Source organism: Periplaneta americana, chromosome 12 (assembly GCF_040183065.1).
Source record: "Periplaneta americana isolate PAMFEO1 chromosome 12, P.americana_PAMFEO1_priV1, whole genome shotgun sequence".
NCBI lineage: Eukaryota > Metazoa > Arthropoda > Insecta > Blattodea > Blattidae > Periplaneta > Periplaneta americana.
In genome coordinates this window covers 128,346,486-128,365,686 of record NC_091128.1, presented here as the reverse complement: position 1 = coordinate 128,365,686, position 19,201 = coordinate 128,346,486, and the positions used below count along the sequence as shown (strand labels likewise).

The window sequence follows — 19,201 nt, the reverse complement described above, 5'->3', positions numbered from 1 at the left end:
AGATGACGTATGCTCCCGTTCCCAGCATGCTCTCACGCCTACTGCAGGGAAGTAAGAGGGGTATAGCATGTGCGCCGCGAGGAGTCCGAGCTGAGTTTTGCTTGTAGGATACCTATAACTGTTGTCACTATACCTCTGCATTCTCGTGAAAACGACCGATCGAAGCTCACCAATTAGCCTTTGGTTGTGAAGAAGGCAGCCGGTAATGATTCGCTTGAGCGCATGGAGTCCAGTGCTTTTACTCGGTCGGTCATGTTGCACTACAATTTGTATCACCTTTTAATGCCTATACTCAAAACAACCTACTAAGAAGGTTACCATTTTGTTTTTATTTCAGATAGCACGAAAAGCAGGAAGTATTTGAACATTTAAATAAAGAAACAATCTTTAAATAACACAATTCGTTTATTGATAAGCATGACTTCATTTATATTATTCAACTTTCTTCTTGTCAAACTCATTATATCAGTAATGAAAATGTTTAATGTATGTGATTGCAGTATCATTTTACAGAAAAAAAAAAGTTGTTCAATACAATTTATTATTATTGCAGAAAACAAAGAAAAGGTTCCGTCACGGATGTTACAAGATTTGTGAACTCACTTCACACCTTATTATAGGTATTCTACAAGCAAAACTCAGCTCGAACTCCTCGTGGAGCGCATGCTATACCCCTCTTACTCCCCTGCAGTAGGCGTGAGAGCATGCTGGGAACGGTAGCATACGTCATCTGCGCAAGACAGTCGCGCCCGCTGGTTTCTGCGCACTGAGTTTTCCTTGTTGGATGCCTATAACAAAAAGTGTAAAACTCAGGTCTCTGCCTCAAGCAAGGAGAGATTTATTCCCATAGTGTCCATGTGAAAGCTATGCAAATCTCATGGCACCCAATTAGTTCACAAAAACATAATCGGTAAATATTTCATAGCTATTTCTTCCATATCACGGATGTTACACGCATTTTGTCACGGATATTACAGATAAGTTAATATCCTTCATTTTTTCCATTTTCAAAACTGTAACACTTCTAAATTAAAATATTCACTTGAACTGTAAGATTAATTGTTATTAACCCAAACTACTGAAACTAAATGGCAGAAAGAATATAGCACAGAGTAAAAAGTTCTTGATCCTGGAGCTCTGGAATTAACAGTGCAGACTCTCAATATATTTCTTCAACAATAGCTCCTTGAAAAACATACATTAAGAGCTGATCTATCTATAAGTGAGTGCTGCAAACTTAGGGAAGTAAAACAGTACCTATTACCCTAGATCATATATGTAACAGATAACTCCTCACTACGTTAAAATCGGCAGCACTTTGAAGAGAACGACCGCCAGGATCGCCACCCGTCCGCCGTAAACGAACACGAGATGGCAGCACAGTCGCTAATGCAATTCAAATGGGAATTATGATGTGATTCTTTATGTACCAACTAGATGGCAGCGTAGTAAACCTGACAAAAGTTGTTAACCTCAAAGCCTATAAGCCCGACATATCTGTTACATATATGATCTAGGCTATTACACAGCCAAGGTCACTTAGATTCAATGCCCATAAAACTTGTAAAATATTTTCCTTTTGAAAATAAAACATTAGAATATTTAAATTTAGAACCTTATCTATGTTTTACACTATAATAAACAAATATTTCTGAAAAATACTTTTTCATTGGAATTCCCAGTTTATCCGGAATGGCTGATCAACTAAATCGCCAGGAGTCTAGCTACTTGCGAATAGCTAGGTTAGTTCAAAATCTTCAGGACAGAGTGTGTTAAAGGGATCAATTCTCCAAAAAGATTATTATGATAACTTGATAACATTACATTCGTTGTTAATTCAGTTGAGTAGTACATCTATCGAAACCAAGAGAGCCAATCAAGCGCACGATTACTGAAAAAAGACGTAGGGTATATAAAAATATTTCTGGAAAATGTTCATATATTTATAAGTATTAAAAATTCAAATCATCATTTTAATACTACTTACAATAACGTACGCCGTTACGTATCTTTTACTTCATCCCCTACTTTACATCAATCGATATTTCTGCAACTTAATCAAATTCAATTTAACTAACTATTTTGGAGTCTCTAACGTTATTGTTTTGTTTTCCTGTGTTCAAGGAGAGGGAAAGCGTGGAGATGGCCGCCATTGTGACTTGTGTGGTTGTTCTGCACCCACTGTACGCTGTGACAAGTGTGCCCACCAGATCTTCTGCCTATCCTGTGATGATATGTACCACCGACACCCTAAGCGTCAGAGCCATGTCAGAAAAGTATGTATAACAAATAATTTTATTCTAAGACTTAATTTAAAATTACGGTTCTGTAAGCAATCGTATTTGGAGCTCCAACCCCCAAAAATTATTATTATTATTATTATTATTATTATTATTATTATTATTATTATTATTATTATTATTATTATTATTATTATTGTACCACAGTCTATTATATACAGTCACGAAGCTAGAGTTTATGAGGGTACTATACCTGGTAAGGTTTATCTTGTCTCAGTAGCAATAAAACCAAGTCCCTTCAAATCAGGGTGGAGATTATAGGATGGTTGTAAATTTTCAGGATTTCTTTCGAAACCTTGTTATTGTACAGTCTACCGGAACTCACTTTCTTGAAAGATAAGCTCAGTGACGGAACTACACAGTACGAAGAGAGATATTTTGTTATTTTATTTTGCGCTACAGAATGTATCAACTAGTCCCTTCCGCCACTGGATGGATGGACGGCATCTCTCCACTCCCATCGCCATAACAACACAGACGAAGTAAGACAAATCTCCTTTCTCTCTCTTTTCACAGTGAGACAAGATACATTACACAGCCTTTAGAAACAATAGACTGTGCAGGTACTATTTCGAATTATCTGTAATGAGGCGATAGCAGCGATCCTAGTGGTTAGCAACTACCTATGGATGCATATTTACTAAGTATTGAGCTTCGTGACTGTATTTACTAGACTGTGGTACGGTAGGGCTGCGTCCTCATCTGACATACCTATATCGTTCTATTCTGAACCTTCGATTAATTAACATTTCTTCACAGTCTTACATTATAAATAAATGGAGACAATCATTTTAATTCGTAACATCCATTTACACGCGTTTGATTTTTCGAACCCTATGCACTAAACAAACTGTTAAACTCATTACAAATAAGGAAATACAGTAGTATGAAATAAACAGTCCCGTTTCCTCTCATATGCAGTTTAATCGTGTAATCCAATCAATTAAAGAGCATTTGATTTAATCTAACTCGTGAAAGGAGAATGTTAGCTATCTGTATGAAAACAAAATAAGAGATGAATGTTTACCTCATGAAAGCACTGCAAGTGAAGTCTTCTTTATGCATAGTCTGTGTGGGTGATGTTAGTTTTACGTACTAACCGACAAACATTTCCCACTTGACAGGAAAGTCCTAGTTACTATAAATATACTAAGGTACCTACTGCATATGTTACACTGGGATGATGAACATATTGGTGTTGTATATACGCAGTTATATAAGAATGTTTACTTTCAATAATGTCTTAGTCCACCGCGTGGAGTAGTGGTCTGCCATATCTGACTGAGAAACTGCAGGCCCGGTTTTAAGTCCTGGTTGGGACAGGTTACCTGGTTGAGGTTTTTCCGTGGTTTTCCCCTCAACCTATTAAGAGAAAATGCTGGGAAACTTTCGCACTGGACCCTGGACTCATTTCGCTGGCATTATCACCTTCATTTCATTCAGATGCTAGATAACCATCTTAGTTTTTTTTAGTTGGTTATTTAACGACGCTGTATCAACTACGAGGTTATTTAGCGTCGATGACATTGATGATAGCGAGATGGTATTTGGCGAGATGAGGCCGAGAATTCGCCATAGATTACCTGGCATTCACCTTACGGTTGGGAAAAACCTCGGAAAAAACCCAACCAGGTAATCAGCCCAAGCGGGGATCGAACCCGCGCCTCAGCGCAACTTCAGACCGACAGGCAAGCGCCTTAACCGACTGAGCCAAGCCGGTGGCACCATCTTAGTTGATAAAGCATCGTAAAATAAACAGTTAATTAAAAAAACAACGTTTTACTATCCCCCTCACAGTGCGATATCTCAACCCCAATTAAGAATTGTAAATGTATTTTAGAGGATTATCTTTATGGCGTAAAGATATGAATAACTATGAAACAATGGCGGCTGATTGGCCGAGGCAAGTGAAGCTGGGCCTCAGTCACTTGGTTTACTTAAACTCAAAATTTTGTGTTTTTTAGTCGTATATAATATGTATTAGTTATTTCAATGAAGGTTATAGCGTTATAGGAGTATTAGAAAACTTTGTGATGTATATAGGCCTGTCTTGCATTAAATTTGTTCCCAAGGCCCAAAATGTTTTGGCCGGGTCTGGCTTCTGCATTTCGTATGTTTCCACGGGTTTTAGAATAAGGTTGCTTGCACTCGGAAAGCTGAAACTGAAGCAGGTATTCGCCCACCCATTCGCCGTCAGTTCTCCTATTCAGAACCCGGTCTTTTGTCAATGCCAGTCTCAAGAGTGGGATGGGGTGAGAATAACAGTGGTGAATCGTCTGAGCGCTATACTGGAGAATTAGCACGGTCACTTTGAACCGTGCCGTTACGTTTAGCACCAAATTTAAGTAAATACACAATGTCACCAACATAAGAACATGACGTTGGTGTGTGGCGTAGTTGGCGGGAGAAATTTTTTCTCTCTCTGTCTACCTCCTTCGTTCTGAACATTATTGAGAGATAGCACCACTGTTAGCGACAATGTGTATTTGCGTAAATATTGCGAGTAAATTATGACGAGTGCCTTAGATGAGAGGCTCGGGACAGAAACAGTTTTGCTGTAGCGCATGCGCGGACCTCTCATGCAGTGGGAGCGTGATCCTTACTTGAATTTATTTTTGCGTGTACTTGCAGATTAAATGATTGAGATCCCTTCTTGCTCCGGTTACAGGCCTTGCATTTACGAAGGTTATGTTATGTTATGTTATGTTATGTTATGTTATGTTATGTTATGTTATGTTATGTTAGCTTAGCTTAGCTTAGATTAGGTTAGGTTAGCTTAGGTTAGGTTAAATTAGCTTTGGTTAGGTTAGATTAGTTTTGGTTAGGTAAGCTTAGCTTTGGTTAGGTTAGGTTAGCTTAGCTTAGCTTAGCTTAGGTTAGCTTAGGTTAGGTTAAATTAGCTTTGGTTAGGTTAGATTAGTTTTGGTTAGGTTAGCTTAGCTTTGGTTAGGTTAGGTTAGGTTAGCTTTGGTTAGGTTAGGTTAGGTTAGCTTGATTTGGTTCGTCCATGTAGTAGTTAAAATTATATAATATGACAGTTTTTGATTCGTAATATTGTTAAAAAATAATAGGCCTATAATGAAAGCGGTGAATAATTTCATGGTCCTTAAATTTTTTTTCGTAAAAGGCTAGGTATTTTTCTATAGGCCAGAAATAAAACAGCAACGCCGTCATAATTACGTACTTTACGCTTTGGCGAACATTAACCGGAAATTTACTTTCCGTCATTTTAATTGTATTCCGTGAAACACATCTTTTTTCCTGTTAATTTCCTTGTGATAACCTACTTTATTATCTTATTACATCTTCATTTTCATTTAATGCATTCAAAAAAGCGCCGTTGTACTACATAAAACCTTGAACTTGACTAATGGAGTGAATTATTTAAGAATATAGTCGCGAATTTGACTACCACCATTTCGATTATATTTTGTTTGATACGGCTCGGTACGGCCCGGTGACTAGTGGCCAGCGAGTAGAGTCGACTATCGATATTGGTCTGCCGTGCGTATTATCCAGTTGTTCCCGTCTGAGTTCGAGTGTGGTTATGTGTTTCGGGAAAATAGAAATCGAAAAAGATGTGAGAAATAATTATAATTGTAATAAATTCATTGTTAGAGTATTCTTTTTGTTGCTTTCAAAGAGAGAGAGAGAGAGAGAGAGAGAGAGGGGGGGGGGAACAGTATAGCCCACTGACATTTTCAGTGATCTCAAAAATATTTCCAGGGGAATTTCGGCACATGTTAAGCATAATATGCGTTACTTTATAAAATTAAACAGTTACTGAAACTAACTCACAGCTTAGTAACTTTTTTGGTGGATGATGAAACGCAACGCCTCACCACATATGTGCGTCCGTTTCGTCTGCAATATTCGCCGGGCTGATCACGTAACACCATCCCTCGAAATGTTGTCCTGGCTCCGTCTAGAAGATCGTAGGAAAAGCCACTGTCTTTCCCTTCTCTTTCACATATTGCATTTCTCCACTCCTGTCTATCTTGCGTCTCGTTTTCAAAATTTATCCACCCATCATAACCTAGACACACGATCACAACACTCCTCAATATTATCCATTCCCTCCCACCGAACATCCTCATATTCATCTTCTTTCACTGTGGCTGTTCCTCGACTTTGGAATTCCCTACCGAGTAATGTCAGGGACTGTCAGACATCAAACCAATTTAAGAATAGGCTAACGAAATATTTTTCTAACAATTCTTGTTAACAATAATAGCTGTTCCAGGCTTCTCAATGTTTAATGGTTATATATCACTGATAAATATCTAAATTATTTCATTATTATTATTATTATTATTATTATTATTATTATTATTATTATTATTATTATTATTATTATTATAACTATTTCTTACCAATGTTTATTATTGTCACACTAACATTAGTTATCCAATTTTCATTATTTATTTTCATGTTGTTTTATGATCTAGATATTAATGTAATAACTATGTAAGCAAATGTATTCAATTAGAATTAGAGTCTGGCTGGGTGGAAGAGAAGGCCTACTGGCCTTAGCTCTGCCAGATTAAATAAATAAATAAATAAATAAATAAATAATTAAATTATTATTACATATTGGGTATATGGCTACTAGGTCACGTGGTAAAGGTGATGTTGGGTTATTTTACGACGCTGTATCAACATCTCAGGTTATTTAGCGTCTGAATGAAATGAAGGTGATAATGTTGGTGAAATGAGTCCAGAGTCCAGCACCGAAAGTTACCCAGCATTTGCTCGTATTAGGTTGAGGGAAAACCCCTGAAAAAACCTAAACCAAGTAACTTGCCCCGACCAGGATTCGAACCCGGGCCATCTGGTTTCGCTGCCAGACGCGCTGACCACTATTCCACAGGTGTGGACAAAGGTGATGTGGATTTTATCAAGTTGCGCAGTGGAAGCATACAAATAAGCAATGCTGGATATTAACTAATATAACTTACATGTAATATAAAAGAATACTAGTATATACAATGAGATTAACTGACATGAAAGAACAAAGAGTTAATAATGGAAAATATGTAACAATGTTAAACTAAATGACATAATAAAAAATGAGAATTACTGGCCAATAATCGGTACAATATTATACTCTAATACATTGCTTCAGGCTTCAGACTCAAAGCCGTATTCGATCTTAACTCGGCTACTAATAAATTATTAACATACAATCTGTACAATATTAAATTATTACAAACATATCGTAGACTAATGAGAGAAAGAAATATCTCAAAGAATTTAGAAAACACCAAGCTAAAACTTTACCAAACAGGCGAATCTCTCAGTACCCAATACATGTGACTATAATCTGGATCCTTCAAGAATAACTCGCCAACGTAGCCTATAAATTCCGCGTTCTCGAACCTTCAATGCTAATCCAATACTAATCTCTGCGGCAGAATTTCAAACCCTCTCGTCTACATCTTTACGCAAAGACGAATGTTCGAGTAGCTATACGTAATCTCTAAATAACTTGTCTACATGTCTAGGCAAAGGCGAGTTTCCGAGTGTCGATAAGTAATGCTGAATAACTGGTCTACATGTCTAGGCAAAGCCAAGTTTCCGAATCACAATAAGTAATTTCTGACCGTAAATTGTCTACATGTCTAGGTAAAGGTGAGTTTCCGAGTTTCGCTGCAATACTACTCATCTAACCAAGAAACCTCTTTCTTATTCCTCCCTCTCTCGTCTACCCACAATTCCTTGCTGCTATTAGGCTAGAACATTCGGGAATATGCTGATAATGATGGCTGCTGAAGAGCTGCCTGAGCGATCGAGCCGACGTGCACGGTTCAGTGATATTATTTTTCATTAATAATAATAATAATAATAATAATAATAATAATAATAATAATAATAATAAAATGCAGTAAATAATGTCAATCATAATAAAGTAGGCCTATCATCAATAATAAACATTTTGTATGGGAGGTAGCCTACTTAAATTAGTTACAATAGGCCTCACCAAGGATTTCAGACACCGGCCGCCACTGCTATGAGAGTAAAATATTGTAATGCATTCTCTATAAACAGCAATCATAAACATGCAAAATTAACAATTTGTTCATCTGTATCAGTATGTCTATCCAAATGAAATGTATAGGCTCCTATAATATTGGCAGATTTTTCACGAAATTCTATATTAACTAAGTCATGTTTGACTGTACTGAAGTTTGCTGCTTACCCAGAGTGCTGGTTACCCCTCTTGTTCCTAGGCTAATCCACTCCGTGCATTACTAGTTCAGGGAATGCTTTTGAATTGTATTATTTTGTCATCGAACAGTTGCTCTCTTGTACGAATACAGCACACGAACCATGAACTTAATGCTGGAAGTTACCTAGCAAAATTATTATTCTACTTCAGTTGTTTGAGGAAAAACCTTGGAAAAAATCTCAACCAGATAACTTTTCCCGACTGAGATCTGAACCTAGGCTTACTCATTTCACAGTCAGACATGCTAACCATTACTCCACTATTGTGAATCATGTGATGATAGGTACTTTGTTTCATAGTAAGTTGCCAACACCACTTAAACTACTTACTGGTAAAAAATTTAAAACAGAATTCAACAACTATCTAATTAATGAATGTCTTCATTATCTAGGAGATAAACACATTAAATGTACCTCTATCTCTAATTAGTATAATTATAGTGTCTGTAATTGTAATTATCAGTATTTTGTATAATTTCAGTGTACTGTATGTGTAGTTCATTATAATCATTGTTATTTTCAATTGAAAGGGTCAACTCAAAAACCAGCTAAGAGCCATTTATAAGTCTGCCAGAAAAGAAACTGTCTTACAGTGCAGATGTGTTTGTAAGAAGTGAATAAAAGGTTCAGTCATAATGAATGAATGAATGAATGAATATTGAATGATCAAATATTATTTATCAATAGGGCAGTTTTAAGCATTGTAGACATTGCCATCATGAAACAAAAAAGAACATGTTTAATTATGTCTAACTTCTTCATAGAGAAACCAGTTAAGTGTCATAATGAAATCAATACAAAACCAAATTACTTCTTTTAAATTTACAAAACCTAACTGAAATATTACATATTTTAGAATAAAATTAAACATAACATCTCAGTTTTCATATAATAAACAAATATTAAAGAGAACTGAGATATAAGCTTCTAACACCAGCATAAATGTAACCTAGAAACTTAGTCAGATAACAATTAAAATAAATCTTCATATATTACAAGTTGTCTTTATTTTCTTTCATACGGTAATGTTTACACTTAAGTCATATTTTCTGACAGAAAGACAGTACTTGTCATCTAGGAATGGAATATCATTTCAAACTATCTTTTCTCTTCTCTGCACTTTTTTCTCAGAACAGCCACACAACAACAACTTGCCAAAATCTTCCATTCGTTTACCCTTTTCAAAATATTTACTGATTTTCACTGAATTTCATCTAATGACTCAGTGGTTTCAACTATGCCCGGTTTGGTAGAAGAGACCCTTATTTTTTAGGCTTGTGAAATAAGCAATGCTTTTCTGAATGAGCCTTCTCATTTTCTCCTCTTCCTTTGTTCTGCATCCATATTCGGCCTAGCAAAACAGACAAAACCTGAAGATGACACCTACCTGTCATATTTGTGTATGGCATTAGCCTCGTCTTTCAGCATACATTTTGGATGAAAACCCAAATTTGGTAATTGTGTCACTTAGCTGGTTTTTTAGTTGACCCCTTCAATTTATAATATTAGTTTATGTGTCTTTGTTATCTATGTGTAGTTCTTTGTAAACATTGTTATTCTGAGTTATTTTGTACAATTTCAGTTGACTAATTTATAATTTCAAGAGTGTGATGTGATGTAATTGAGGAGGTCAGAATGACATAGTCCTAAACCATATAGACAAAATTTCAAAGGAGAGCGTATTAAAAGTTTAGAGTCCAATACTATTAGGTGCAGTGCTGTCATGGAGGCCATACGGGGCCATACATCATGTGGGAAACTACAATTTTTTTTAATTAATCGTATGGGGAAAAGAAAATTTTGTCTGTACGGAGCCATATGGCATATGGCTACCTAAGTTTTGTATGCAGAGATCTGTACAGATCTTAAATCATCTCTTGCTGTTCCTAATGTAGTTTGTTTGCTGTTCATAAACAAAAATTGTCCACCTCTGCAGCGCTAGAATCCAGAATTACATAAAATAATGATTGAAAAACAAAAAGCGCTGCAAATCCACACTCCAAGATTGATCGAGACAAGTGTGCATTTACTGTGGGGCTACATGGTATATTTTTTAAATCAAACTTGTTTTAGAATTAAAATGTAAAACAATACAATGTCTTTACTTCTTCTTTAATATTAAAAAATAATTAAATGACATAGGAGAGATAGAGAGAGGGGAGTAAAATATATTCCAAGGGAGAAAACAAGGGGTGGGGCGTATGGCCAAGAGAAAAATTACCATGACAGCACTGATTAGGTGTGATATCATAATTTCTTCAGTGTACACTTAGGTACGTCATTTGTTGAGTAAATTCTTTAATATATATTATTATAATGTACCAAAGTACATATGATATTTCCATGCAGATATTCTGCGTCATCATACGATGAAAGAGTAATGGAACGGAGAAAAATTCTCTCCGGCGCCGGGATTTGAACCAGGGTTTTCAGCTCTACATGCTGACGCTTTATCCACTAAGCCACACCGGATTCCGCCCCGGCGTCGGAAGAATCGTCTCAGTTTTAAGTTCCAACTCTTGGGTTCCCTCTAGTGGCCGCCCTCTGCACTACGTCATAGATATCTATGAACCTAGGACCGAAGTCCACACATGTGTTGAGATGCACTCTTGATGAGTGACTAGTTCGCCGGGATCTGACGGAATAAGCGCCGTCTTAAATCACGAAGTGATTTATGCATATCATATATATTATTATAATGTACCGAAGTACATATGATATTTCCATGCAGATATTCTGCGTCAACATACGATGAAAGAGTAATGGAATGGAGAAAAATTCTCTCCGGCGCCGGGATTTGAACCAGGGTTTTCAGCTCTACGTGCTGATGCTTTATCCACTAAGCCACACCGGATTCCACCCCGGCGTCGGAAGAATCGTCTCAGTTTTAAGTTCCAACTCTTGGGTTCCCTCTAGTGGCCGCCCTCTGCACTACGTCATAGATCTATGACGCTGGAGAGAATTTTTCTCCATTCCATTACTCTTTCATCATAAAATTCTTTAATGTTTTACTAGTAGTTTCCCCCATATGTTTAAGAAATAAAGTAGCACAAAAACTATTTTCATTAAAAGTATGACTTTGGACTATCTCATTCTCATCCCTTCAATTTTAATATTTTCACAATGAAAGCAACTTGTAAAGAAGTACATTGATGCTACATATATATATTTTATTTTCAGGCTCTGGACACTTCCAGATTCCAAACGTTCCGTCCCCCACTGCCACCCAAAAATGAACACGTGCTTGCCCCAGTCCCGCCTCCTAGGAAGAACAAGCGACCAGGAAGCAGTAACAGTCGAGTAGGAACACCCAGCCCGGATCAGGTAAACAAGAATCGCAACTGTGCAGTGTGTTAGTCTCCCTACAACCTCTGCTTGCAGCCTCTGGTTCCCCTTCATCAAAAATACTGCTACAGATTCTTTTTAGTGATTCAATGTATCAAATTAATAATCAAGCGCTTCCTTATGAGTGAAAATAGCTTTCATGAGAAAGATATAATTTATGTGTGCATGTATATGAAAATATGCAGAAAACTGCAGCTGAAGATACATTTAAATAAGCATTAATAGTAATATTTTCCTGCAGTTTTCACATAGAAGTTCTCAAATATACAACCAATTCTTTATTTGTTTATTATATACAAGCAGATAATATATGGAATGCTAGGATTCAGATAATAAGCTACCGGGAACAAAATAAAAGCTATTCTATCAATCGTCTCTAAACACACACCTTCATCTCAAACAGCAGAAATAACTGAAATGCTCTGTCAATTAATATCACTCAATAAAAGAATTGTATTCCAATGCATACCATCCCATTGTGGAATCCTGCGAAACGAGAATGCGGATGCTTTAGCAAAGAAGGGCAGCACTGCTACTTACAGACCTGTTACTAAATCTACGTATTACTCTGTGAAGAGATTTATTAAATCTACATACTTAGACTTCAACAAACAAAATTTGATAACACAATCCTAAGGGAAAAAATGGAACTCTCTGCATCAAAATCAACAGTTAATTCCCGATTTACCACGAAAATCGTCTGTAGCTGCATTTAGATTGGCAACAGGCCATGATTGTTTGGCTAAACATATGCATAGAATTGGAATATATTAGTCCCCTAACTGCCCATTGTGCAACTCAAACCAAGAAATGGATTCGGAACACCTCAAAATCTGTGCTTCATTGGCTGGTCATGATAATATCTTTGAAAAATATTGGAGTGCAAGAGGTCAAATGACTTTATTGTCAAACGCCTGGCATTAGAAAACAACAACAAACAACAACAACTTTTGAAATTGTGTTGCATACCTAAAATCTTATTGGTAATCGAATTTATTACTATTTTAAGAAATTTTAAAAGCTGTTATATTTAAACGAAAAGAACTTCTTGTAGCGAATTATATGAGTTTATAAAGATAGCCTAACATTTTCTTATTTAGGAAGTAAATTTCATTTTAAACTATCTGGTAGTATGAGAAATATTATGGTATAGAGATAGGGAGGTAATTATTGGACAGAATAAGGAACATTCCTAAACACTTCAGCTTTCACGTAGGATTTTTGTTCACCCTTTATGAAAAAAGTTGCATGCCAATTGTGCTCCCTGGCTAAAGCAACTCCATCATCTGCTGTACCACGCATTCCTCTCTAGCCAACAGTCCGAATGTCATACCTCTGGTGGTGGTTTCTCGTATCTCATAGATCCACCTAAATCGTTATGTCCCCTTTCAGGGATGAAAGCCTGGAGGACTCTGAGTCCTCTCTGTAGATCTATAAGATGTCTAGTGTCCACAGTCATCAAATCTACCAATTTTTGGACAAATCGCGAAGAACACCCACTGGTGGATGCCTGATTCGGTATTGCACAAATAAAAATGGTGTCATATTTTCCGAAAACGTAGATGATAATGAAAGGGGAATTGTGGAGACTGGAATGAAGAGGTGAAAACGGGGAAAACCCTCATAACTTTGGCTTTGTCCACCACAAATAACATCACCATCACTGAGATTTGAACCCAGGTCTACGAATCTCCCGAGCTAGTGCTCTGCCAACTGAGTTACCAAGGCGACTGAATATTGTAGTATGTCTTCCCTATTTTTCTTATGCATCCTATACTTAAATTCCAATAGAAAATTAACACTGCATCAATGTCTGTTTTTGTTTTTTACCATACCTTCTCTTTTCTTAGAGGTCTTGTGGAAAATTTGCTTCCAATAGAAGGCAGTCATAAATAAACTGACCAGATTTTTTATTGGTCAAAGAAGGACACTCTTAGTTGCATACATAAAATAAAATATGTCGGCATAATTATGGCATTAAAAGTGCAATAATTATTGTACCAATACAAATAACATTTTATTAACGATTGATTACAGGCCTCCACTTGTCACAGGACATAATGGTGTTACTTTTTATACTTCATTTTTATATTTAAACTCATCAGATGACAAAATTTTCTTCAATAATTTTGGGAAGCACTTAAAAATATTCAAAATTCATTGCAAGGTAGTTGGAAATTGTACTTTGTTGTCATAATGACTTTTGTTGTTTTTACTTGTAATCATCATTTTCAATATGCCCAAATTTGATATATTTTGGAATATAAGGCAGATGCATTTTTGCTCAGAAGGCAAATGAATAAAATGACTGATGAAAGGTGATGATGCCTGACATTGTGGTCCCTGAAATGAACAAATATTTCTCTCCAACGTTCTTCTGAGTTCTGACCTATTCCACAAATCTACTTGTTCTGAAATTACATTCTTCATCACGCAGGAAAAGTGGTCAAACAAATTCTGTATCACTATCAATATTTAAAAAAGTCTTGCTTAGCTATGAATTCAGCGCTCTTTTCCATCTCAGACCACAGAGGAACATGCTTCAGTGAAGTCTACTAGAAAATATCTAAGTCAAAGTATTTGTTCCATAGCATGTATAAATATCTTACATAGTTTACATAAAAGGTTATTGCAGTTTCTTCCACATTTTCTTTCTTAACTAAGCCTTCGTAATTTTGCCGAGAAGCGGGACATTTGGAGTCCACATTCTACAAATAGGTGTTCTGTCAAACTCACGGAAAACGGAAGGACAAACATCCCCAAAGCAGGGCTATCCTGTCGATAGGAGATCATCTGGTCAATTTAGTCATGAAGCATAATATGTTCTGTTAATTATTACTGAAATGCATGCAAAGATATATTATCCACATGGAACTGCCTGCAACAAATTTAGTAATATAAGGTTGTAATTAGAGAAAAGGGAAAAAGTATAAACACTGCTTCTCAAAATTTATGTCACACTACATAGGCATCGAAATAATCATGAAAAAGATAGTGACATATACCAAATGTAGAAACGGAATTGAGCATTTCTGCAGAAACACAAAACTATTCCTTAAGAGCGAAAGGAACTGGCCACCCTACTCCATTATCTCTGGCCTAGTTGCCTCATGAATGGTGACTTTTTGGTATCACTTGTAAGGTTTATACCTATCTTCGGACAGTTGACTAAACAACAACAATACATTTTATCCAGTGGCAGTTAAACTTTACACATCAATTTACATCAAGTATCCTTTTCTAGGAAAACTGTTCCAAAATGTTTAAGTTTTTTAGCTGTCTTCAACATTTTCCGTGATGTGTCAAAGGAATTGTACCTACTTTACACCATATATTGTTATCATCATCATCATCATCGATGGAGAAATTGTATATTTCCAGCAAACTAGAATTCCCTAAGGAACTAGAATACTCTAAGAAAACCTGCTCCAAAACCAAAAAGAAAATGTCTTTGCCCATCTCAAATTTCAATTAACTATGCCGTGATTTGAACCTAGGTTTTCGGTATTAAATATCTGCAGATATGAGGAGCTCATTTTCAAAAAGTCTCTTGTCCATCTGAAAACGAAAATGGGCTTCCTGTGTCCATTATAACTCTACATACAACTGTCATGATTTGGCTTCAACATGCCCTCTAAACCACAAAAAAGTACGTTAAAAGTGACTAATGGAATCAAATTGACTCTTGTCCACAGCAGAATTTGCGAAAAATATTAGTTCTAGCTTTGGAATCAAAGAGTCTCATACTCCCATTTGATTCTAAATGCACCCAACTTCTTTGGTTTCATAACGTGTCTTCCTAGCTGATAAAAAATTTTAGACTTAAGAATGTTTTTCGTGATTTCCTACAAAGTTATGGGGATGGACAAGAGTCGTTTTGAAAATAAACTCCTTATATATAAAGTGATATCTTGAGAGATGTAAAATACACAACTCTAGGTTATTATAACAGCGATTTCTAGAAAGATTAAAACTTGAAGTATTTCAAAAATACAAAATTTCTAATTCCAGAAATTGCACCACGTCTACAGAACGGTTTTCTTTTATTCCATCCAATGGTAGGGCCCTTAACTTGCCGTTATTCACCCCAACTCTATGAGTGAGCTGATAGATGTTACGGAATGCAAGTTGCAAGTAAACAGTTAACGCTTCATTAAACCAAGCAATGTTCCTGTATGCACTGGTAATTTGTGCCTACATCTGTTTGAGTACCTGTGTAAGTTGGTAAACAACAGAAATAAAAACAACAATAATGAAATATATGATTAAAGGCAGCTTATATGCAATAAAAGATCATTTTTACTAGGGGCAGACGAAACTGATTAAAAAATCAGGAGTCAACCCCTTTATTTTCAGGAGCCACCAATTTTCGTTCAGCCATGCAACGAAGAAATGAACTATTCGACCTAAGATAAATATACAGAAATATATTAAACAATGATAAATATCTATGCAGGTTTTAATAGAAAAAGAAGCATCTTCTGTGGGCCTCGAAAAAGAACTAAGAGAGAGACTACCGATAGTCAATTGCTTTGTATGAAGTGTGACATTGTATGGGACAGAAACTTGGACATTATGACGAGGTGAAGAGAAACGACTAGAAGCATTTGAAATGTGGTTATGGAGAAGAATGGAGCATGTGAAATGGACAGACAGAATAAGAAATGAAGCTGTGTTGGAAAGAGTGGGTGAAGAAAGAATGATACTGAAACTGATCAGGAAGAGAAAAAGAAATTGGCTGAGTCACTGGCTGAGAATGAACTGCCTACTAAAGGATGCACTGGAAGGAATGGTGAACGGGAGAAGAGTTCAGAGCAGAAGAAGGAATCAGATGATAGACGACATTAAGATATATGAATCATATAAGAAGACAGGAAAGGAACGATTAGAGAAAGCTGGGTTTGCAGTGAATGAATACTATGAATGAATGAAAATATCTATGCAATGCTAACACACGCTCTCAAAGATGCTATGACAATATATTGAGATACACAACAAATGTAATAATATTAATTTAAAAAACATATTCGAATTTTTTCCTACAATCGCTTTTGTTAACATTGTGCATTAGTCGTAGTGACAAAAGAAATCGAGGTTTTAAAAATTTTTTAACTCGATAAATAATTCAGGTGCCACATACTATTTTTTGTGACCATGGCTACCTGGTGCTCGGAATTTGTCTACCCCTGATTTTTACAATAAATAAAATGCATCTAGATACTTTAGATCTGATTAAAGTTTGGAATTAACAAATTAAAAAAATATATAAATTTATCACAAATTTAAAAGAAAACACATTATGATTTGAAAATTTTATTTCCTACAGAAGCAGAATACCAATTTCACTAGATAACAGAAAATAAAAGTACAAGCACCTCATTTTGAAAGACATGTCTACAAAAATTGGAACCTAATACACATCCATGTAAGGACAGCTGTAACACCAGTAACAACAATATTTCTTGTTGTTCCATATGATGTTCTGTTGAGGTTTATGATTTTGAGATGATAATGTAGTGGCCAATTCATCAATTGTTTTGCTTTAATCCCGTAATATTTTGACAAAAAAATAGTTAAATTACTGTGTCGAGAATGTTTATTATTTGAAACTTCATAATATTCATCATTAATTCATTGAGCTTATTGGTTGAAGGTTTAACCTATAAAAAGAAAGCCTTAGCATTACTTAATAAAGGAAGAATATTACAACTCTGTTTTTCCACATGGTTACCCTTGATGCTATTATCAACTGAAAGCAAAAGATGCTTCTTGCGTTTACCAATTACATGCACTCCTTGTGATGTAGGCCTATATTCATACTTTCTTATAGAACTCATATTTATCAAACCAATGTGTAATGCCTCAGGTCTCACCAGGACCCATTGTATTGTACTGTATTGTATTGTAATTATTTATTCCCTGTACATTCTATCACAGATTATAGGTTCGGTTCGTCATTAAATACAAACAGAAAATACAAACACAAGACAAAATAAGATTTCTAGTATGAATTTAATTTTAACACTCTTAAATTTTCCAGAGAATAGTAAAACTACCGAAAGACACAATAAATAACAAAATATATGATATATTTTCAGTTTACAAGACATTAAATAAATAGATTAACATATATTAATTAAAAACAAGATAGGCCTACACAATGAGATTACATTAAACACGTTTATCATCTGAGGTGATTAATTAGGAGAGCGATTGAATCTCTAAGAACCAAGAGACTTCATCTTAGTTACTCTGTACATTTATTATTAATATTGTTTGGTGGCAAACAACATATTCATATTGATCTTTATGCTGAGGTACCTAAGCGTAATCTTCAAATTCCCATTTCATAAATTGGTTTTTCATCATCATCATCATCATCATCATCATCATCATCATCATCATCATCATAATCATCAAGCAATTCGCTCATTATACACCTTTATAGCAAACAAATGTACTGATACTACGTCACTCTCTAATCCAGTTTTTTTATAATTGAAACCTTTTTTAATTACAGTTTTTATCTTATTTGTAATAAACTACTTCGTGGAAAAATATGACAACTAGATCACAGCGACTGAAAGCTGTAAGTTATTTCTATAACAAAATTCAAGCTTATAGTGATATGTATCTTACACCAATTATTTTTAATCAATATATTCGAAAGTCATTTTGAGTCTTTATAAAATGGATTAAACATGTTTCTAACGTGTTATCCAATGGTCAAACATTTTGATAAGATGAAGCTGTTGTATCATGTAGACTGTGTTTCTGAATTCCACTATATTACATACAATTTATTTAGGGTTTAAAAATAATTTTCTGTATACATGCACACATAAGCATTATAATTATTATAATGCCAAAAGAACTGTTATATACTGAGAAATAATATTCCAATATATTATAACAAATATAAATATATTTTCTTATTATATGATTTTACAGAGCTAGATGGAATACCTATATATCTGAAAATCACACCTTATATGGTTTATTGTATCTTAATAAATGTGTTAAGCTTTATAATGTCAAGGTATACGATTTCATTCTAAATTATGTGATATGAAGACTTCTGTACAATAAACTACGAAATGTTATTTTTTGTTAAAATAATGTGCTTTTGCTGATAATATATATTTTATTCAAAAGAATGTTTTATTATGCAAGTGTTTTAAGTCTTTTACATCTGTTTTCTGTCCTGCATCACAACTCCAATTTACCCATAAATCCATAACAGCTCAAACATAATTTTATTGAGAAATACCTCACACAGACACAATACCATACCGTAACTGAAATTCCCCAAACCTTTTTGTATTATT

At 35.2% G+C, this 19,201-nt stretch overlaps 1 protein-coding gene across 3 annotated transcripts in view; it reads left to right on the top strand.

Moving 5' to 3' along the window:
* The window catches only part of LUBEL (Linear Ubiquitin E3 ligase), a 284,647-nt gene that overhangs the window by 205,331 nt on the left and 60,115 nt on the right, over window positions 1-19,201 (top strand). For all 3 annotated transcript variants that reach the window (XM_069842059.1, XM_069842058.1, XM_069842060.1), the window contains exons 4-5: window positions 2,125-2,276; window positions 11,709-11,852. In XM_069842059.1, coding sequence (XP_069698160.1) covers window positions 2,125-2,276; window positions 11,709-11,852 — 296 coding nt within the window. The remainder of the gene's footprint in view (window positions 1-2,124; window positions 2,277-11,708; window positions 11,853-19,201) is intronic.